General features: G+C 44.1%; 1 protein-coding gene across 1 annotated transcript in view; it reads right to left on the reverse strand.

The window, feature by feature from the left end:
• Positions 1-23526, reverse strand: part of RNF212B (ring finger protein 212B) — a 332977-nt gene that overhangs the window by 71544 nt on the left and 237907 nt on the right. The window contains exon 4 of the mRNA XM_085643138.1: positions 18402-18476. Within this exon, the coding sequence (XP_085499264.1) occupies positions 18402-18476 (75 nt within the window). The remainder of the gene's footprint in view (positions 1-18401; positions 18477-23526) is intronic.

Genomic DNA, 23526 nt, shown 5'->3' on the forward strand with positions numbered 1-23526 from the left:
AAGCAGCGCCTAGAAGGGTTAAGGGCTCATTCCTGCAGAGCCAACGCTGCTACTACTGCATTGGCATGTGGCGTTCCAGATTGGACATCTACCAGATGGCCAAGTGGGCGTCTCTCCACACATTCACAAATCATTACAGTCGGGACAGCCAGGTTCACAGGTCCACTCGATACTACAGGTTTTTTTGGTTTAAACTAACTCACAGTCCCACCTCCAAATAGATATTGCTTTGGTATCTATTCAAAAGGTGAAGAATCTGATGTTAGAAGTCTCTATCAGAAGCACAAGTTACTTATCTTTGGTGATGCTCTTTCTGACCGCATATTTCTCATTAACCCTTCCATCCCCTCAATTCTGTAAATTGGACTCTGCCCCCAAGTCTAGGAATCTACACAGTGGTTGATGCCAATTTGTTGTTACGGCTCTGCGTCTGGGGGTACGGAGTGACTCGAAAGCAACTGACGTCAGTGCGTGAGATTGGCGCCTTGATGAGCTCTGCATGTCATTACGGGAGTGGAACACCATCACTGCAGAGTAGCACTGAGCCACCTACCGGCACACAGAGGTACTTCTCAAAGTTTCTAGAGCCAATCTGGCACATGGGGAAATATTAAAAGGTGAGGAATATGTGGTCACTTGAAAGAGTGTTACTGATGCATGTCATTACGGGAGTGGAACACCATCACTGCAGAGTAGCACTGAGCCACCTACCGGCACACAGAGGTACTGCTCAAAGTTTCTAGAGCCAATCTGGCACATGGGGAAATATTAAAAGGTGAGGAATATGTGGTCACTTGAAAGAGTGTTACTGATGCATGTCATTACGGGAGTGGAACACCATCACTGCAGAGTAGCACTGAGCCACCTACCGGCACACAGAGGTACTGCTCAAAGTTTCTAGGGCCAATCTGGCACATGGGGAAATATGGTAGCAGGTGTCTTCATTAGTTTTAGTACATCAGACCAAAAATAAATCCAGGATTGGTATAGATTTTATTGATTTTCAAGGTTGTTCTTTAAAGTTATGGAGGTACACGTTGCTGTTCTAATATTGTCATCTGCAGGCTGAAAGTCTTGGCAGCCTTTCCATTAAGGAATGAAATCAGTATATATAATTTTATGAATCCAGTGGATTGAGCATGTTATTAGAATCCTTTGGAACGATGAAGTAATCTCCTTTATTAGTACCTCTACTTTTTCCTTGTGAAAGTTCTCCTTCCTCATCTACATCAGAATTTACAGAATCAGATTGATCTTTGTCATCCTCCATGTCCTCAGGAGTTGGAGGAACAAGCTGTCTACTGACTAGCCTGAGAGATGGTTCCCTTAGAGGTGGAGAAGATAAGCAAAGAGGTGTAGATGGCAAAGAGGCAGATAGAGGAATTGGGTGGGGACAGTAAGAATTGTAAGTTGAGGAGGCTGACCCACTGGATGTTGTGCTATCAATATTTGGAAAGTTTCTATAATTTGTTGCAATGTAGACATAAAATCTTCCACAGATCCTTGGACCTCCCGTGGTTCCCTACTGTATCAAGGAGAAATATATGGGTCTGCATTATGAGGTACAGAATCTTGCTGGTAACCATATTAATTATTAAAGCTAATGGGGTAACCCAGTATCCCGCAGAACCTGGGATGTCCAGTGGTATGTAACAACAATCGGTTCTGTAGGGAGTGTTGTATTTCTTCCACATGAATTTTTTGAATGCTTCAAATCCATAGGGCTAGAAGGAGTAAAATCCATATACCAGGTATTTACTAATTGTTACCTATGAGTAAGCCACAACACCAACAAGGTATGGATTTAAGGCACGGTATATTATTCATCATATATTGTGAAATCTTACAAATAGTGATATATCAAAGGCACATACAGGACTGCTGTATACCATTTATATTAACCAATAAACTTGACATAAATGTAATAAAACTGTGATACAAAAAGAACGAGAGACAATTATAGATGTTAACATAAAATACATCAATTAATCAATATGGTGTCCAAAGGACACATGTATATGTTGGAGCAGATGTCCTATTTTGCTTGGATATATAGTCTGCTCTACATAGGTAAGGAACACCTCTGTTTATCGTCGATGTTTCAACCCAGAGAGATAAAGTGTTGGTATAAATCATCAAAGACGGGTCTTCTTCAGGACTTGGAGTTAAATAGAACAGCCTGTATGTCAAGAAACATAGGTGTCAATGGCAAGATTGAATCTGTAGCACGATACATATCCACTCACGATATATGATGAATAATATACTGTGCCTTAAATCCATACCTTGTTGGTGTCTTGGCTTACTCACAGGTAACCTTATTCATGGCAAAGCTCTTCCTCATTCACTCCATCCTGAAAATCTGGGCTGTCGAGTACATCCAGTTGTGTTAGACTGTATGCAGTGTCTGATGCTATGTCGCTGCCATCTTCTTCTTGTTCCAATTCTAGAATTTAGGAAAGCAGAGATGTTTTTCACCATTAATGGTGAAAAAACAGGTGCAGTAAGGATAAGTTACTTACCTGTAATCTTAGTTCTCTTCCAGTAGTATCCTCATCAAAGTCATAAGCACTTGAATATTCCCGCCCATGCACGGGGAACCCAGAAAATATATAAACATTATATATGAAAACATATATATATATATATATATATATATATATACAGCTATATATATATATATATATATATATATATATATAATATACTGGCGGTCGCCAGTAGATAGTTATAGTTAGGACCGTGTTTCCATAGGAAATCCGCAACATTCTATTTGGAATAACTTTGGCGCCGATTGACGAATCCTCGCAAACTTTTCAAAATAGGTGGGGCGCTCCGCTCCGCTTGTACCCTGAAAGTTTCGGGGGGATTCGTCAAGCGGGGGCTGAGAAAAAAGGGGGGTCCCAAAACGCGTTTTTACCATGCAATTTTCCATAGGGACCTTTAGTCCAAGGTACAGCCCAAACGGCTGAACAGAATTACTTTAAATTTGGCAAAGAGGTAGTCCTCAGGTCAGGGATGTGCCTTTTGCATATCTGGTGTCAATCCGTTCAGTAGTTCCTGAGAAAATCAAAAGTAAAATCATATATATATATATCTGGGCGGAGCCTAACCACACATCTCATCGTGAGATCTAATTGGTTGTCAGCACTTCATCCAAGAAGTGTAGGCAGCCATCTTGGGACCAATATACATGATAGCACCTCATTAAAAAGCCTTGCAGTTAATAGAAGATTTTAAGACTTTAGTTACATTATAAATCATTTGTTGATGGTACCATACTCATTTTAGGAATTGTGGTGTGTTCTAAGGTGATTTTACCATGTGAAAAAGCCTTCTGCTGTGATATCATGAATCATGTTTGAGAGAAAACTATTTTCTCATGCTTTTCCCACAGAGGTTTGGAAGGTGATCAATAAGCTAAACTGAGAGCATATTTTCTGTAAATTCACATTATCTTTCTCAGTCATGGGAGAATGAAGTCTGACATTCTCAGTAAAACATGTACATCCAACAAGGGCAGAGACTGTCAGTTGATTCCTTTGTGTTCTACTGCAGCTTCCCAGAGTGTTCTAAAGAACAACTAGAGCGCTAACAGTCCTACTTATGACAAATGTATGGCACACCTGAAGCCATCTTGGTTGGAATAAAGTGGTAACAATTAAAACATTTAATTTAAAAAGGAACAAAATGAGGGGTTCATTTTGCCATAGAAAGTATGATTAGTGCTGCAGAAAGAAAAGTTAGGGCACATTTTGAGTGACTTCTCAAATCCTTTTCTATTTCATTAAGACATTCTGACATGCACTTTCAATACCAGCAGCAGACTTCCCTGGTGAGCAGTAGCTTTACTACAGTGATCTAATAAGCAACTAGAGTGCTAACATTCTGAATTTATGGCAAATGTGTGACACATCTGAATGCCTTCTTGATGGAATCAAAGTACAAAACTGAAAGTTTTTCCTACTGAGGAGACTGTAGTAAATGAGGAAATTAGGAAACATCATAACAAATAAGTCTCCCAAAATGGCCACCAGAGACAAAAGAGCCCAAATGTAGCCCAAATATCACCGAGATGTAGCCCAATGACAGAATGTCCCAGAGTGTTCTAACGAACAACTAGAGCGCTAACAGTCTTTCTTATGACAAAAGTATGGCACACCTGAAGCCACCTTGATTGGAATAAAGTGGTAACAGTTAAAACATTTAATTTACAAAGGAACAAACTGAGGGGGTTCATTTTGCCACAGCAATTATGATTAGTGGTGCAGAAAGAAAAATTAGGGCACATTTTGAATTCTCAAATCCTCTTCTATTTCATAAAAAAATTCTGACATGCAGATTGAAACATGCACTTTGAATACCAGCAGCAGACTTCCCTGGTGAGCAGTAGCTTTACTACAGTGATCTAATGAGCAACTAGAGTGCTAACATTCAGAATTTATGGCAAATGTGTGACACATCTGAATGCCTTCTTGATGGAACCAAACTAAAAAACTGAAAGTATTTCCTACTGAGGAGACTGCAGTAAATGAGGAAATTTGTAAACTTCATAACAAATAAATCTCCCAAGATGGCCACCAGAGACAAAAGAGCCCAAATGTAGCCCAAATATCACCGAGATGTAGCCCAAGTATAGCCCAATGACAGAATGTCCCAGAGTGTTCTAACGAACAACTAGAGCGCTAACAGTCTTACTTATGACAAAAGTATGGCACACCTGAAGCCACCTTGATTGGAATAAAGTGGTAACAGTTAAAACATTTAATTTACAAAGGAACAAACTGAGGGGGTTCATTTTGCCACAGCAATTATGATTAGTGGTGCAGAAAGAAAAATTAGGGCACATTTTGAATTCTCAAATCCTCTTCTATTTCATAAAAAAATTCTGACATGCAGATTGAAACATGCACTTTGAATACCAGCAGCAGACTTCCCTGGTGAGCAGTAGCTTTACTACAGTGATCTAATGAGCAACTAGGGTGCTAACATTCAGAATTTATGGCAAATGTGTGACACATCTGAATGCCTTCTTGATGGAACCAAACTAAAAAACTGAAAGTATTTCCTACTGAGGAGACTGCAGTAAATGAGGAAATTTGTAAACTTCATAACAAATAAATCTCCCAAGATGGCCACCAGAGACAAAAGAGCCCACATGTAGCCCAAATATCACCGAGATGTAGCCCAAGTATAGCCCAATGATAGAATGTCCCAGAGTGTTCTAACGAACAACTAGAGCGCTAACAGTCTTACTTTTGACAAAAGTATGGCACACCTAAAGCCATCTTGTTTGGAATAAAGTGGTAACACTTAAAACATTTAATTTACAATGGAACAAAATGAGGGGGTTCATTTTCCCATAGAAATTATGAATAGTTCTGCAGAAAGAAAAATTAGGGCACATTTTGACTTGTCAAATTCTCTTCTATTTCATAAAAATATTCTGACATGCAGACTGAAACATACACTTTTAATACCAGCAGCAGACTTCAGTGGTGAGCAGTAGCTTTACTACACTGATCTAATGAGCAACTAGAGTGCTAACATTCAGAGTTTATGGCAAATGTGTGACATATCTGAATACCTTCTTGATGGAATCAAAGTAAAAAACTGAAAGCATTTCCTACTGAGGAGACTGCAGTAAATGAGGAAATTAGGAAACTTCATTACAAATAAATCTCCCAAGATGGCCACCAGAGACAAAAGAGCCCAAATGCAGCACAAATATCACCCAGATGTAGCCCACATGTAGCCCAATGACAGAAGTGTGCAAAACACTTATTTTTTGTGTATTTGCAGTTTTATATAGTGCAGACTTGTCAGGTATTGGAGTGCTTTACATGAGCATTGGTTACATCACACAAGATCAAATTCATTCTGGTTGTAGACATGGGGAGATTAAGTGATTTGACCAGAATCACAGAATGTTGAGCTGAAGCAGAAACTCCAACCTGGTTCCCCAGTTGCAAAGTCTGCAGCTCTGGAAGTAACACCACATCCTCTCCCCTAGGTGCAACATTTAATCAAGTGGTCAACTGGATAAAAAAACATAAAGATTACAAATAATTTAAAAGTTCTTTGTCGCTATTTGAAAACTCAGAAAATATGTCCTCATTTTAGTTTTTTAGAGCACTAACCATAATTTTGATGCAAATAAGACCCTCTCATATATGTAATTTCTAAAGGAAATACTCTAGGTATTACAGTTTTGATTACATCAAGATGACGTCAGGCGTTCCACACTTTTGTAATAAATATAGAATGTTAGCAATCTAGTTGTTCATTGGGATACTGTTGAGAGGCAGAGGCCAGGGGCACGGACTCTGAAAATTGAAGGCAGGTAGGAGAGTGCAGAGGCAACAATTTGACCACACTGGGCAGGCAGGAAGGGCAGTGGCAGCACAACAGACTATGGAGGGCAGTGGAAAGGGGGGCAGGGGCAACAAACCAACAATACAGGACTGGCAAGAGAGGCTGTGGCAATATAATAGACCATTGTGGGCAGAAGAAAGAGGCAGTGGTAGTACAGCCATACATGCCAACAGACCCGTTTCAGCCAGGAAACGTCCAATGTTTTTAAGCTCAAATGGGCTTTACTTGATCTGTCTCCTGTCTACAATCTCCTCTTTTTTAATGTAACTCAAAGGGGAAAATAAATACCCCAGCGTTTTTTCAGAATCTCCCTCTTACCAAGTTCAAAATGTTTGCAAGTATGGTACATTGGATCATGGTAGGCAGGAGGAATTGGGGTAGGGACATGGACTCGGATAACAGAGGACAGGAGGGACATGGAGAGGTGCACCAAACTGACCCTACAGGGCAGGCATCAGGGAGTGCAGCACAACAATCCATGGAAAGCAATAGGGAGGGACAGGACCATGCACATGGACAACAGAGAACAGAGGGGAAAGAGGCAATGGTAGCTAGCTGACCATAATGGACAGACAGGAGAGAAAGCTGCAGCATAACAGACCATAAAGGGCAGGAGGGATGGATCAGGGGCATTACAATGGAACAGGCAAGCCAGGAGGGAGGGAATAGGGGTCTGCACATGGAAAAAGAGGGCTGGGGCAAGGGGGCAGGGCAGGAGCAGCAAGATGACCATGGAGGTCAGGCAGTATGGGCACTAGAAACAAGACACACCATGGAGAGCAACAATGAGACTATGATGTCATACACACAGACCATGGAGGGAAGGTGGGAGGCGGCAGGGGCAGCTAGCTGACCACACAGGGAAGGTGGGAGGGGCCATGGCAGCACAGAAGACCATGCATGGCAAGCAGGAGGGTTAGTGGCAGCACAATGGCTATGATGGGCAAGAAGGAGGGTGCAGGGGCATGCACAAAGAACCATGGAGGATAGAAGGGAGGGTCAGGACCTGGGCACAGACAAGAGAGTTCAGGGGAAGGGGCCTCACAACAGACCGCACGGGGCAGGCAGGAGGAGCAGTTGCAGCACAACAGACCAGGGAGGGCAGAAGGGTGTGGCAGTAAAATGGACCATGGAGGACAGGAGGAAGGGGATAGGGGCATGGCATGTGGACAGGCAGGGTGGAGGTGGCAGAGACAGGTTACAGTCATCTGACAATGCTAGGCAGGTGGGAGGTAAGTGGCAGCTCAACAGAACATGCAGAGTAAATAGGAGTGGCAGGTCCATGGGATGGAGCAGGGGCATGCACAAAGACATCGGATGGCAGGGGGAAGGAGAATAGGGGCAGCAAGCTAAGCACAGAGGCTAAGCAGGAGGTCAATGATGGGCCATAGAACTGGGCAATGGAGGGCAGGAGGAGTGGACTGGTACATCATGCTAAATGGAGGGCAGTGGCAGCACATCAAACCATGCATGGCAGGAGGGAGGAGGCTAGTCCATGGATTCAGACAGCAGAGGATAGGGAGGAGGTGGATGGGGCAGCAAGCTAACTGTTCAGAGAAGGTGGGTATTAGGAACGTTATTGTTTTTAAAATGTGTGTCTGTTCGAACTACTTAAAATATGAACAAGTATGCAGCATAATCTCACTTTTATTCAGGAAGAAGAGGACGTTTGTGACTGTGACTCCGGGCTCACTTGGCAGAAACACCCCCTGACCCTCCACCCCCCATCGCAAAATGTAATGTCCGTGAAAAGGGTAGGTGGACGCAGTGTTATATAGAACATAGTCCTGAGAGCACGATTGGAAATGAAAACTAGATATAGTATATGGTATAAACTATGCACCAAAAAGTGTGATATAAGATGAACCGGGGCGTGAAATATAATATGCAATACATTGTGCGCAATTACAGATTCATTGGAGAGCGCGAGATAGCACAGGCACTAGCTCGTGCTATGCGATATGCGCCTTGGAGTGTAATATGCACAGGGCAGTGTTGTGTAACCTAACTAGTCTCTAAAGTTGTAATATAAAATATGTGCTGGGGAGTGTAACGTTGCATATGCACTGTGACAAAGATATGGATCCCAGATTGTAATATGTATGGCATAGCGCTGTGCGTTATAACATAGGCATCGAGGAAGGCACGTTAGATGGGGCAATATAACCCGTGCGAAGGCAAGTGTGGCACGACATATTCACAGGGTGGTGTTACAGTGCACATGGGCTAGAGAGTGTCATAGCATACGCACTAGCTGGTGGAATACAACACAGAGGTGTGAGGCACTCGGCGGGCACTGGTGGGTGTAACACAGCATTGGGCTCAGCCAGGAGCACACTGTGACTCTCAAGTGAGGTTCGTCTCCTTTCCAGAGAGTAAAATAAAAAGTATTACACATCCGGCGGTGGATGTGTGTTTTATTAACCGTGAGGGGGGTTTCTTGCATAGTTTGGTCGAATTTTTGTGGAATCCCCTTTGAATGGCTTGGTGTGCGTGTATATTAAATGTGCCCGTCAATAGCTACCCATGTTTGTATAAATAAACGACAAGGGTGTCTACTTGGAGAGTACCCACCGGCGGGGGCGCCGGGATTAGGCACGGTAGGGCGTCAGACACGTCAGAGCTTCAATAGCGGTGTAAATACATTCCATGTGGATTCATTCTATGCATAGTTGCCTTTTAATGATTATCACGCAAATCGTCATGGTGATAGGTACATACGGTTTGTCCAGCATGTCCTAAGTGTTTCTATAAATATATATTTTTTTAAAATAATAAAAAACAAAGGCCGGCCCTGGGGGATGGGGTCCCCGGGGCCATAAGTGGCCTGAGGAGGGGGGCAACGCAGCCCCCTCCTAAAGAATAAAAAAAAAAAAAGGCCTTGACCCGGGGGTTGGGGTCCCCGGGGCCGATTAAGGCCTTGGGAGGGCCACATTTTTTTTTTTAAACAAAAAAATTAGGGTGCAGGCCCTGGGGGAGGGGGTCCCCAGGGCCAGTAAATTAGAAAAAGAAGGGGGGCCTCACAGCCCTCCTTCTTAAAAAAATAAATAAAAGACCGGCATCGCGCCGGAGGCCACGCCCCCTCCTAGCAGCACTCTGCAAATGCACCCCCTGGCCAGTTGTAAGTTGGGGAATTAATTCCCCTTCAATACTGAGGGTCCCTGAGGGCCAACTAGCCCAACAGGTATCTCCAGTATGCGCCAGGGAGCTGCGTGGCAGACAGGTGTTCTGAGGCCACACCCCTTTTTACACCTCTATGCAACGCAGCTCTGTGGCGTTTACTGGAGGTACTTAGTGGGCTAGTTTGACCCTAGGGACCCTTAGGATTCATGGGGACTTAATCTCTCAACTTAGAACGGCCACAGGGCGCGTTTACACAGTGGTGAAGGGAGGGGACGGGGCCTGAGGTGACATGTGCAAACACGCCCTGTGGCACGTTTTAAGTTGGGGAAATAATTCCCTTTCAATCCTGAGGGACCCTGGGGGCCAACTAGCCCACCAGGGGCTTCCAGTATGCGCCACTGCTCTGCGTTGCAGAGAGGTGGTGCAGGCCATGCCCCTTTTTACACCTCTCTGCAATGCAGCTCTGTGGCGCTTACTGGAGGTACCTAGTGGGCTAGTTGGACCCTAGGGACACTCAGGATTCAAATGAACTTAATCTCCCAACTAAAAACGGCCACAGGGCGTGTTTACACAGTGGTGAAGGGAGGGGACGGGGCCTGAGTTAACGTGTGCAAACACGCCCTGTGGCGCGTTTTAAGTTGGGGAAATAATTCCCCTTCAATCCTGAGTGCCCCTGGGGGCCAACTAGCCCACCAAGTGCTTCCAGTAAGCGCCACTGCGCTGCGTTAGAGAGGTGGTCTAGGCCGTGCCCCTTTTTACATCTCTCTGCAACACAGCTCTGTGGCGCTTACTGGAGGTACCTAGTGGTCTAGTTGGACCCTAGGGACCCTCAGGATTCAAGGGGACTTAATCTCCCAACTTAAAACGGCCACAGGGCGTGTTTACACAGTGGGGAAGTGAGGGGACGGGGCCTGAGATGACGTGTGCAAACACGCCCTGTGGCGCGTTTTAAGAGGTAGTTTTAATCACCTGCCCTATTATATACTAGGGGCTTACAGAGGAGGTCATGCTGATCACAGGGGGACCCCAACGCATAGTGTTACCCAGTGTATGTAGGTGTTTTCACTGTATTCTGAGTGTCTTTTAACATAGCACTGGCTCTAGGACTGGTTAGTGAGACTCAGTTAACACCAGTATCCGTCTGAAAAAGTTGAGGGTACAGGATGATTTTGCAACAAGGCTTCTTTCTGTTCTTCTGTTTGTTCTTTCTGCACGTTATCCTTCTTCCTGCACTTTTCTTCGTCTTTGAGGACTTCTGTTGCTTCTTTCTGCATTACTTTTTTTTCTTTCTGTGCGTTTTTTCTTCTTTCTTCACATGTCCTATCTCTGTAGCCATAGTTAGAAATTAGCATTTAAAAAACCTTTGAAATTCACTGAAAAAACCATAGGTTTCAGGCACGTTATAGTTAGGAATTAGCATTTAAAAAACCTTAGAAATTCACTGAAAAAACCATAGGTCATCAGTCATCAGTGATGCCATGAGTGATGTCACTGACCATGTCATGAGTGATGTAATATGTGACGTCATCAGCAGTGCATTGCGGGCGCGCGAGTTATAGTTAGCTGAACTAACTATAACGGGGGAATTTCAATGGTTTTGTACGAGTGAAGAGTCCAGTTAACTATAAAGCCCCTGAAACCTATGGTTTTTTCTGTGAATTTCTAAGGTTTTTTAAATGCTAATTCCTAACTATAACGTGCCTGAAACCTATGGTTTTTTCAGTGAATATATATATACATATAATTTTACAACAATCAATGCAGCCTCCTAGAAAAAACAAACACATAATAGGCAAAGAATGCTGTGAGACCTTGTCTTTGCACATACACAAACAAACCAGGAAGACCACAAGACACTTGAACTGCTTTTAATGAACAGCAGAAAAGTAGTCCAGCAAAGACAAAGGCAGGCATTATTAGCCCATAGGCTGCATTGAACTTCAACAGCATAGAAACTGAAAGCAAATGTAGAAAATCAAAAACTGGCATCATGCTTTTAAGGCACCCATGACCCCTAGCTTCCCAACATGTCTCAGGGGTGACAGTTAGGTCAGTTGTTCCTTGCGGAGACCCAGTGGTCAGGGCACAAAGAGATGACATAATTTTGGATCATTAGCCCGGAGAGGTGGGTGGGTTGCTTATGACTTTGATGAGGATACCCCTGGAAGAGAACTAGGATTACAGATAAATAACTTATCCTTCTCTTCCAGGGGATTCTCATCAATAGTCATAAGCACTTGACTCGAGTAGCAAGCCCATCCCCTCTTCCTGTGTGCTAATGAGTACCATAAACGACAGTAACATCAAAGAATCACTTAAAATGAATTCAGCATTAAAATAAATTCCTCAAGGAGGCTTGGCCTACTTGAGTATCTGCTCTGGAATCAGAGTCGAGACAATAGTGTCTCGTGAAAGTATGTACCGATTTCCAAGTGGCTGCTTTGCAGATCTCAGCCATCGGTACATTGTGTAGAAAAGCTATTGTAGCTGCTTTCCCCCTAGTGGAATGCACCTTGGGAGAAGCCAGAAGGGGTTTATTTGCCAACTGATAAGCCAGCTTGATGCAAGACACTATCCATCTGGAAATGGAACGCTTGGAGGCTAGGAACCTGTTCTGATGGAACCATAGTTTAGAAATAACTGATCAGACTTCCTTATGGTCTGAGACTTCTTTTAAGTAGAATTTCAGAACTCTTTTAAGGTCTAGGGAATAGAGGGACCTTTCCGCTGGCGTAGATGGATTGGGAAAGAAAGAAGGTAAAGAGATACTTTGATTGACATGAAAATCCGACACCACCTTCGGAAGGAAGGAGGGGAGGGTCCTTAAAACCACTCTGTTGTGGTGAAAAACCGTGTACGGTTCTTTGGAACAGAGCGCCTGAATCTCACCCTACGAGCTGAGGTAATCTCCACCAAAAAGGCAACTTTCCATGTAAGGTACTGAAGGGTAGCTTTGTGAATAGGCTCAAAAGGTGGACCCATAAGCTTAAAAAGCTTCAGGTTCAACTCACAAGGAGGTGAAGGAGGCCGGACAGGGGGGAAGCCTTTCTTTAACCCTGAAGGAAATCCTTAACCACCTGGTGCTGGAAGAAAGAAGGTTGATTTGGAGACTCTCTGTAAGCTGTAATGGCAGCCAGGTGTACCTTAATGGACGTTCTTGACGTCAACAGTATTGTCGTCAGCAGTATTGACATTGTTGTCGTAATCATTCATGCATTCATCGTAGTTTTCGCGTTTGTTGTCGAAGCCATAAGCATTGTGGAAAGCGTTAGGGGAGATATATACCGTGCTGTTGTTGACTGAATATTTGTCGTAAATGTCAACGACTGTCATTGACGAGATTGTTTTAATGGTAGCCGTTGATTGGGTGGTTTCAGATTATATATCCCTCTTAGTAGGATTTTGGTCATTTTAAGAATGACGTTTTTTTTGCAGTTTTCTGCGCAAAGAATCTTCTCTTCTGGATTGTTTTCCAGTCCCAGGTTTACTTTGTGAGAAGGTGGCTGCAAGCGCTGAAACAAATAAGAGTCAATTAGTGCTGTCTTCGTGAAAGTGCTTGGAGGGACACTTTTCACAGCATGTACCCCAGAGGGGGAACAGCCATTACAACGCGGTTTTTACCACGCGCAGCTTTTACATCGCATTCGTTACAACGCATGCGATGTTACAAAGCAATGCCATTACAACGCAAGTCTTTACATCGACTTGCGCTAGATGGCGTGCTAACATTAGTGTAGTTTACTATCCCAACACCTTCCCTACTGTTACGTGGACTGGAGTTGGAATAGTAAATTACACTTTTCTAATGTTAGCACGCCATCTAGTGCAAGTCGATGTAAAGACTTGCGTTGTAATGGCATAGCGTTGTAACATCGCATGCGTTGTAACGCATGCGATGTAACTGCACGTGTTGTAATGACACGCGTTGTAATGTCATACATCCCCCCAGAGGAGCAGATATCCTCCTTAGAAGGAGGGAAATTCTCATTATTCAGCGAATATGGTGCCAACCTGCTCTCTCTTTCTTTTAGAGTCTTTTGAAGCAAAGGTTTTACACATGTCACAGGGTGAAGGCTTGTGAACAGGATAAATGCAATAAATACACTTCGAATGAGGGTTATCCTTTTAAATCTTCTTTTGCTGATATGAGGAATATGATCTGAAGAGAGATTTTTTGTTCTCTCTGAGCCAAGGTGTCAGTTGGTGACAGCTGACAGAAAGATGAAGGGTTTTGCCGGCCCAGGAGTATAGTAGATTTCACTAAAAAACAACTCACCGTACTGTGGCAGCTAAGGATAGGGCTGGTTTAGTCCCAGGGTAGAACAAGAAAATGCATTATTTTACACTTACTAAAACGCTAGAGCACAGCTCTGTCGGGGAAACTCCTTCACACATGTGCTTGAAGTCAGAGCTAAGGTGGCCTCTGGAGAAGCAGGGGTGCTGTCATTTCCACCTCATTGGCGGAAGTTCTGGTTGCTTCAAATGTGCTGGATGTGCTAATAACTCAACACTGTATTTAGGCCTACAGCTGTTTAGGTCTGGCTCTGGAGACATGATGTATCTTCTCTGAGTGACTTGTAGCATGCCCCTCGCTTGCCATTTGTTCCTGTGCTTTTTAAAATTCCTTGCCTTTATGTGGCTATTTGCTCACATTTGGCCCTCCTTCCCATGGGTGGTTCTTGCTGCTCTCGACTAGCCCTGTTACTTCATGATTGCTCGTTTATTTTTCTTTGGTTTCTTGCACTCCTTTTTCTGTCTGCTTTGGTTCGTTGTTTTGAACAGCTGTTTGCGTACGTTCGTGCGCTTCTTTTTATAACAGCACTGGCACTGGACTGTTATCACAAACAGCAGAATACAATGCAGGATGTATATACAAAATAATAGCCTGAACACGTTTTAAGATTAAACAATATTTAAAAAGGTTCGTCTTGATGACCCACCCGCCCTCCTCTTGCTGTCTCTTGTTTTTGAGACCCTCTTAAGTCCGATGTCTGCATCCTGCTGTAGCTCATCCGCACCTAGTCAGTCATAGATTTTAATACTATGGGAGGATACACTTCAGGGATCGAAGATCTGAAGCTGCCACAGGTTTGTGCCAGATGTCTGTCCCCTCCTCCACACACAGCTGCTGCCCAGCTCCTGCCAGTGGGCCAAGTTATGCTGTTTATTACCTTCCCCATAAATCTGCTTTCTGGTAGATAAACAGAACGTGAGAGCTGAGACAGACTAACCTTTCCAGCCAGCTCGGTTTTCTGCACACTCCATGATGGGCATCTCAATGTACCCAGAGCTCAACAGTCCGAATTTGTATTTGTTTTCATGGGCTGTGGGTATCAAAGTAGATGTGTGGGAAGGAACTGGCGGACACTGCGACCGCGGCACCCCCGTGGTAGCAGTCCCAGCTACACCACTTCTTTCACCACGTAACTAAACTTCCCTGCCCGTTCCAGCTCTATGTAGCATTGGCCCATAAGTGTTATTGGAGAAGCCTCTACCTGACCCGTGACACGTATCCTTATGCTCCGCTGATACCGCTAGCAGGGACCCCCAGAGGCAAAGAGAAAATATCCGAAGCGGAGTTAGCGACGTGGCACGAGGCAGGGATTGACGCGGTGGGCGACCTGTATGCGGAGGCCACTCTCCTTACATTTGATACATTGTCCGCAGAAAATGATCTTCCTGCAGGCCAGTTCCTTTTACATGACGCAATAATTCATGCCTTGCTGCAGCCTGGGGAGACATAACGACCGAGCCCCGCACACATACGCTTATCCAATACTTACATGTGATGGGGGAGGGGTCGCATGTTATGCACTGGTTAGTGGAGGCCCTGTTGACGCACACACTGACACCGCTAACGAGACGCCGCGAGAGATGGGCTGCGGATAGAGGACGGCCATGGACTGATAAAGAGTGGGATTCACTAATGGCTGGGTCCACATGTATACCACGCAACTCGCAATTTAAACTTATCCAGACTTATATTATACACAGGGCATACATTTCACCAGACAAAATCAATGATTATTTTAATCTCAACATCTTCGCCTGTCCCCGATGTCATCTGGTTGGCGCGGATCTGCTACACATGCTATGGTCTTGCACCTCATTTCAGCTATACTGGCATAAAGTTGTAGACACATTAGCAAAATGCATTCAGGCGCCACTACAGTTTCACTGGGAGACTTAAGTATTGGGACTGTACCCGCGGACAAAGAATAAAGCGATATCCAGATTTAGAGATCTGGGTTTGATCACGGCCAAGCGCCTTGTTACGAAGCGTTGGAAGAACGCTGACCCTCCAGCGTCGGCCCATTGGGAGAAATCCCTCACAATCTGGGCACAGGCTGAGAACGCTACGCTACACAAGGAGGAAACTGCGGGTCTGCGCAAATATCCAATTGCGCAAACCTGGGATACTTTTCTTAAAGTGCTCACACAGCCAGACACCGCAGCACATCACACGTAGCTCCCCAACGAGGTAATGGAGGTCCCAATACAGCCAAATCCCCACCCCCCCCTTTTCTCTCACTTCACATGATATTATCGGCTAATGCGGAGCATGTGTGAGCCATGTGTAGTGAGTCAACAATGAGACACTCCCCCCCTCATGCACCGTAATATTATCATGGAACTTCACTATTGTTTCTTCTGCCTTTACAGTACATTGGTCCACATACACCCTCTCACCTGTCACATAACATGATTTCCGCAGGCTGAAAATGGCGATTTTTCTTTTATGTTTTGGTTGTTAGTTATAGTTTATTTAGATGAGCATCACACTTAAACCCTTGACATAGCCATTGTACATAGAGACAACGTACATCCTTTGCATAACAACCTAGTCAGTGACTGAGCAGTGACACAGGAACTGGGTCACATGTCTGTATGTAATAACTTGCTATTTAATGCATATCTGATCCACAGAGCTACCAGCAATGCTGAGGTATAATTGTTGTGATGCACGATTTATTCATATTCCGCTGTATGTAATCAAAAGAAAATCTCAATAAAAAGATGTTTAAAAAAAATGCTGTTGTTCAATCTTAAATTGCACCACACAGAATGTTATAGTGCTGTTGACTTTAAAAGAGGAACTAATCTTTTTGTCTAAGTGTTAAAAAGCATTGTTTTTGTTGCAGCTCTTTCTCTTTTCTCCGCTTCCCCGTAGTCATTTTAAGCTGTAAAATTGTATTTACTACAAATTAATGATGGTTCTGTTGTATTTAAGCCGATTTATATGTATATTTATTTAATTATTTTGGCTGCCAATGTGTTGCACTTTATCCTCTTAAGAAGGTTTAGCACACTGTAAGCAGATGGAATTTTAGAAAAGAAATGTCATAGACCAGCACAGCACCACCACCTCACCACCACTTTAGCACACAGTATCAGCACACCATCACCTCAGCATCAGTGCAACACTATCACAGCACCACCCCAGCATCAGCACAGCACCACTTAAGTACCAGTCAGCGTCACTCATCACCACTACTGCATCACCACCTGAGCTTCACTCAGCAGCATCTGAGCACCACCATAACCACAGCATCACTCATCCCCAGCGCAGCATCAGCAAAGCACCACCTCAGTATCACTCAGCACCACCTGAGCACCACCACCGCAGCACCACCAATGCATCAGTGCAGCACTACCTCAGCACCATGTCAGCATCAGCGCAGCACCAGTCAGCGTCACTCACAACAACTTAAGCAGCACCACTGCAGAGCCACGTGAGCGTCACTCAGCAGCACCTGAGCACAACCACCAGCACAACACCACCTCAACATTATGCAGCCCCAGTGCATCACCACCTCCGCATCAGCGCAGCACTACCTACGCACTAGCACAACACCAGTGCAGCACCACCTGACTACCAACACAGCACTAGGTCATCATCAGTGCAGCACCACCTCAGCACCAGCACAGCATCACTCAGCATCATCTCAGCACCAGCATCTCCTCAGCATCACTCAACACCACCACAGCACCACCTCAGTATCACTCAGCACCATCTGAGCAACACCTCTGCACAAGCACACCACCACCTTAGCATTACGTCAGTATAACTCATGTTTATGTTAATTCTTCTTTGTAATAGGGTCGTTCATTTGTACATGATGTTTACTTGGTTATATATAAGGTAGCAAAAATGCTTGTAACACTTTATTATAACTTTTCAACATGCTGCACAGCCGCCACACTGCTCTACAACATAGCTTAAACACATTGGCAAAGCCAATAACTCTGGCAAAACACTTATAAGGTCCCAAAGGCGAGACCTATTGGCCATGCCAATGCTTGTTTTAACACTGCTATTTAAAATGTACTGCAGATTCCCAGCCTGAAAAAGGGGAATGATTTAAGCCTGTGACTATATGAAAGATCCAATGTTGGAGAATCACGGTTTTCAAGCTAGGGCTCTAACATGCTAGCCCTAAAAAACATTATTTGGGCCAGAATTAACAATATAAATGCCATAGGAAGGTAGTTCTTCAGTGTATTATAGCTGATTGTTGTGCCTACACTCTACCTTTTGGCAAACTGCAGGCCCTAGAACAAAATGTTACATTACTCCTGTCAAGTTTGTTTTCACACCATAGCACTAATGCAATAGAAAGAGAAACAAAGACAAAATATTAAAAGCATTCACAAGGACTAATATCAGTCTAGATGGATACCACCAAGCCACTGGCATGGCCAGGAATTACAAGGCGTTTTGAAAGCATGTTATACTAACAACCCTCAACATTCCTAGTGCAGTAGTGCTCTGATGATCTTTCAAACGATCAGTAAAACATCTTCTGAGACTCTTCCAAAGGGATGTGACTAAGGCCGAACTTTTCAGATAAGCAGTTCACTGTTTTGAATTTGGAGTATAACGTTCTTGTTGAAGCACCCACCTGTCCAATGTGGTCAAAGTATTTCTGTGCAGTCTCCTTCAGCCCTTTGAAATACATTTTTTCCTGTGGCTTCAACTGCGATGGTGAAAAGAGACATATAAGTGTGGGAGGACAAATAGCACCAGATTGACAAGCAAATGTTAGAAAGACAAATTGATCTTTTTAGTCAGGCGTTTTTATAAAGCACTGTGTGTTGCCTTGCTGATAATTCAGTGCATTGGCTAACTGAACCTGATTTTCGAGTTGGGAACATTTTCAAATATCACAAACACCTTTGTGCATCGCAAAACATTGACTCGCACAGCATGTTTTCTTTTTTGTTTATATTTGTTTTTATTATTATCATACTATTTTTTGTGAAAAGTTTCTTAACAATCCAACATATGACTCACACAGCATGTTAATGAAAAGCTCTGTTATTATCTAAACTAAACACCACTGACAATATTTTGGTTGGCAGGTTCTGAATGATCACCTGCCTAACACTACCATCAAAAGGTCTAATACAACTAGAGGAAAAAGTTACATACCTATAACTACAGCTATCTAGCATTGCCATTGCTATGTTTCATATGTTCGCATGCTTAATTATTCAGTCTTGGAAACCTCAGTAGTTACTCTCAATTCGCCATTTAACGCCGTGCCGCTAATCCCTGTTTTTGGTACCTAGAGTGCTTTGTGCTAAGCCTTCATAACATTTCTTCCGCAGAAAGTGTACATGGCAAATTTGTATGCCTTCTTTCCCCAACATCCAGTGGATTTTAAAGGTGCCCTGGGTTTGGGGACCATGGAAAGACCAAGAAATTAGTCAAAGCATGGCTACATTTTGTATTTTACAGCTTTTTTGCGAATGACGGGGGAAAGTAAACTTTTTTTTCTAAATATGGCTTCAACAAAATGTTTGCTGTGCTTGGACTAAAATCTTCCTAGCTTTCAGGAGCAAAGGTGGTTGCAACACAACCCCATTTTTTACCACAGTTTTTTGAATTTTCTAAGAGGTAGTCAATTTTCCATAATGTGTGTGGTGTGAACCTAGGTGGAAATAGGTGCAAAACCCAGGGCTGATACCCAAAAGCTATACATTTTTGAAAGTTAGACAAAGTTCTGCATTTTCCAGGGGGGCATTTATGTAGCTACCTCAAGGGTTTCCTGAAGAAAACTAAAATCACTAACTAGCCCAAAAAAATATAAATGAAATTGAGTAGAAAAAACCCGCAATTTTTGACATTTTCATCTGCAATTTCTTGTAATGATGGCCTATTTACAAAAGCAATACAACATTGGGTCCACTCGACCCTCTTCTTCGCAGCAGTATATAGAGTTTTTAGATTTCCAAAATACACAAGATACCCAAAGCCAATAACTAAGCTTCACTTTACATTGATTTTTCATTGTATACCAATTATACAGCAGTTCATTTGATAATATATAAAGAATAAATGGGAAAGAAAGAAACCTATGTATTTACGAAATGTACGGAGGATACGAGTTTAGGAACAGTGGTTATTTGTACACCTTTGAATTTGGAGCTACCCATACTATCGTGATTTGGAGGGTGTGGGAAGCTGGCTATTTATGTAGTGTACCAATGTAGGGGTACACCATGCAAAAAGAACACACTACTCTTATTGGTTTACAGGGCTTACTTTCATAATCCAAAGTGCTCTACTAGTGGTAGTGTGGTTGAGCAACTTAGGCTTATCAGAGGGGAGTGATGAGCATGTGACATTGTTGTCTATAGCCCCATTTGGCAGGATCACTTGATCCACCTAGGAATGGTCCATGAGGCCCTGCATGCAGAAGGTGCGACTCACTATCAAGGCAAGAAAGAGCCAGATAGGGCAAGGCTTAGTTGTATACCTGGGCCACCTTGTTGGTGTTGGCCAAGTTCAACCCTTACAGCCCAAGATCCATCCTATTTTGTACTTGGAGGCTCCAACAACCCAAACTCAATAAATGAGACACACGTTAAAAAAAAAAAGAAAAGAAATCCAACAAATTTAGAAAAATAACAGACATTTATTTAGTTTTAGACACAAAGATCTTTGGGATCAGGTAAGTACTTTAAGGTGTTATAGTTTTTACAGTGAAAACAGAAAAAAATAGCAAAGCTGTCAGATTTGAGGCATGAGCCTCGAACACAGTAATGTTATCCTAAGGGAGGAACAGACATATACTGAAAACATATTAACATGCGGTTTGAGAAAGTGCCCTTTAGGACTTAAAGTGTCCAAAGTACCCAGCAGCAGTTTGGGTTTACCTTCCCTGGTGTGTCCGGGTGCAGAGGTATTGGTTGCAATGGTTAAAATGTAAAGGGACCTGTGAAAAGAACAGAGGCTAGTCTGGCAGAACCCAAAGGAGGGCTCGGCTCGTTAGGGTCTCTGGAGTAAGAATACGCAGTTGGTGTCCGTGAACCCGGGCTGTGGGGCTCGGGTACAGAGGTGCTTGGCTGGCAGGCCACTTGCATTGGAGGCTCTTACGGTTCTTGGGTTGACCTGGGGAGGGAAAGAAAACAAGGCAGCAGGGCCACTCTCGATGTAGGCCTTGTCAGACCTGAAGTCCCTCGACCGCAGATCAGTTTTGAGGTGGTGGTGTCCAGGCTGGACACTCAACGAGCCCTGATTGTGCCAAATGCTCAGAAACCCAGGGTAATGGTGCAGGGAGGCTCCTGGAGTGTCTAGTGTCTCGGAACTCACTGGAAAGATGGGGCTGACCTCTTTAAATAACGGTCACCTTCGCCTGGTGAGAAGCTTCCTCCGTGAGCCTGATCGCCAGCAAAACAAAGAACTGGGCAAGTGCCTGCAGATGCACAGGGATGGCTCCTCCACCACAAGGGGGATACTCTGTGGTTGGCAAAGCGCTGAACAGTACTCCCAAGACTTAAGAGGATGCACAGCTTTTGGACAGATTGGTGCAATTGCTGAGGTTCCAGCAGAACGGCAGGGTAAGTCCTCAGTGACTGCTCTTCTTTGTCCTTCTTCTGTTCCCAGGTAGATTAATTGTATTTCCTGGTGTCAGGGGGGGCCCTAAATACTGAATTTAGGGTTGTTCGGCGCAGTGTAGGATAGTAGCCAATAGCCTACTTACCCCTGAGGTGACTACACCTCTTATATGACCACTTCCTGTGCAGAGTGGGCATAATCATGATCCAGAGATCTTAGTTTTACCAAATTCAAAATGGTGAAACCCTTCTTGGCTGTCCACTTCAGGTGGCCTACCTTAGGGGTGTGCCTAGCCTAAAAGTGCAACACGCCTAATCTAATTTCCCGCCTGCTCTGGTGCCAAATGAGCCCCAGGGCAGGGGGTTGGGTTCCCCAGGTTTGGGAAGGGAGCCGCTGTCGCATATCAAAAGCAGCAGGGGCATTGAAGCCTCTGGCCTTGATATGCTAAATCACTAGCCATCCTGCTGGAGGAGGTGCTACCACCTTCCTTTAGGTTATTAGAGACAGCGTCCCTTTTAAGCGAGATACATAATCATAGACACAAAACTTCAATCAGGATTGGGTCTATTCCTATCCAAATGGACAGTATTAGGATTTATTTAACTAACAAAATAAAACAAGGAAAACAATACATAAACATAAAGTGAGCAGGAAGTGATGGGGTTTCTGGAAATCCTTACATCAGGCATGTAACTAAAGAGTGACTTTTTAGTGAGATAAGCAATAACAATAGTCACAATGAAAAGAACATCTTGTACCCCGCATAAATCATAAATAACGGTTAGAGTTAAGATGTGGTTGTCGACGACATTTCGATCCACAACAACAGTTATGGGATCATCATCAAGACTAGTGAATCAAAATGCCTGAGAAGTTGCAGAAGTGGGACACACGGAGAGGAACGGTGTCCCATCCAGAGCTAATAGTTTGTGCGTGGACTGCAGGGTTCTGGGTAGATAGTTAGGGAATAGGTAGAGGGGGAGAGAAAAGTCTCAACCCCTACTCGCTCCGTGAATAGAATCTGACAGGCGTAGGGATGAATTGATACTAGCAGGACGTGAAAGCACGCTCTGCGCCTGGGGGGGACCACAGTCTTGTCTCCGCCATGCAGCCGGGTTTGACTTAATACAGTAGATGGCAAGCCTTAATGGTGGCTGCGAGGGTCACGATCTGGAGGTACCCGTACTGTGCAGAGTGGGCATAATCATGATCCAGAGATCCTACTTTTACCAAATCCAAAATGGTGAAACCCTTTCTTGGCTGTCCACTTCAGGTGGCCCACCTTAGGGGTGTGCCTAGCCTGAAAGTGCAACACGCCTACTATCTAATTTCCCACCTGCTATGGTGCCAAATGGGCCGCAGGGGATGGGGTTCCCCAGGTTTGGGAGGGGAGCCGCTGTCGCATAGCAAAAGCAGCAGAGACATTGAACCCTCTGGCCTTGATATGCTAAATCACTAGCCATCCTGCTGGAGGAGCGGCTACCCTTCCTCTAGAGCAGGCATTTTTCCTGGCCTTTGAGAGCGTGGACTCTCATCTACAGGAGGTCACAAATGTGTCTGTGGTGGCAGGCTGGACAATTCCAGTCAGCCAACAGATTAGAGGACTAGTAGGGTTTTAAGGGGGGCACCTCAAATGTACCCTCTGGGTGCATGTCACAATAAATCTGATACTGGCATCATTATATATTTATTGAGAAGAGGTGTTTGATACCAAACACAATTGATTTCAGCGAAGCCATTATGTAGTTGGGTAACTCATAATGACCAGTGCCCATTACATATACTTAAGATGGCTTCTTGATCGCTTGCAGTGTCTTAGTAATTGGAACGAGACATCACAGGGACATATCTGCTCGTGCAGATGTGCCCTCACATGTAATATAATGCACCCTGTCTTAGTGCTCCAAGGCCTGCTGTAAGGGTGACTTACATATAAGACATGCAGTGTACCTGGGAATTGCACACAGGGAGTGTGCAATTCCGTGTTTTCGGAAGGGCTTGCGGCCTTTCACGCATCCGACAATTGCAGTCTTTGTGTGGGTCCCTTTGGGTGGCATAATACATGCTGCAGCCCATAGGAACACTCTTTAGTACCCATGTTCTGGGTACCACCATTTACAGGGGTGTTAAAGTCCTTGCCAACTGGGGTACAATTAAGCATGTTGTAGTTTTTAGAGAAACAG

Source organism: Triturus cristatus, chromosome 1_1 (genome assembly GCF_964204655.1).
Source record: "Triturus cristatus chromosome 1_1, aTriCri1.1, whole genome shotgun sequence".
Lineage (NCBI taxonomy): Eukaryota > Metazoa > Chordata > Amphibia > Caudata > Salamandridae > Triturus > Triturus cristatus.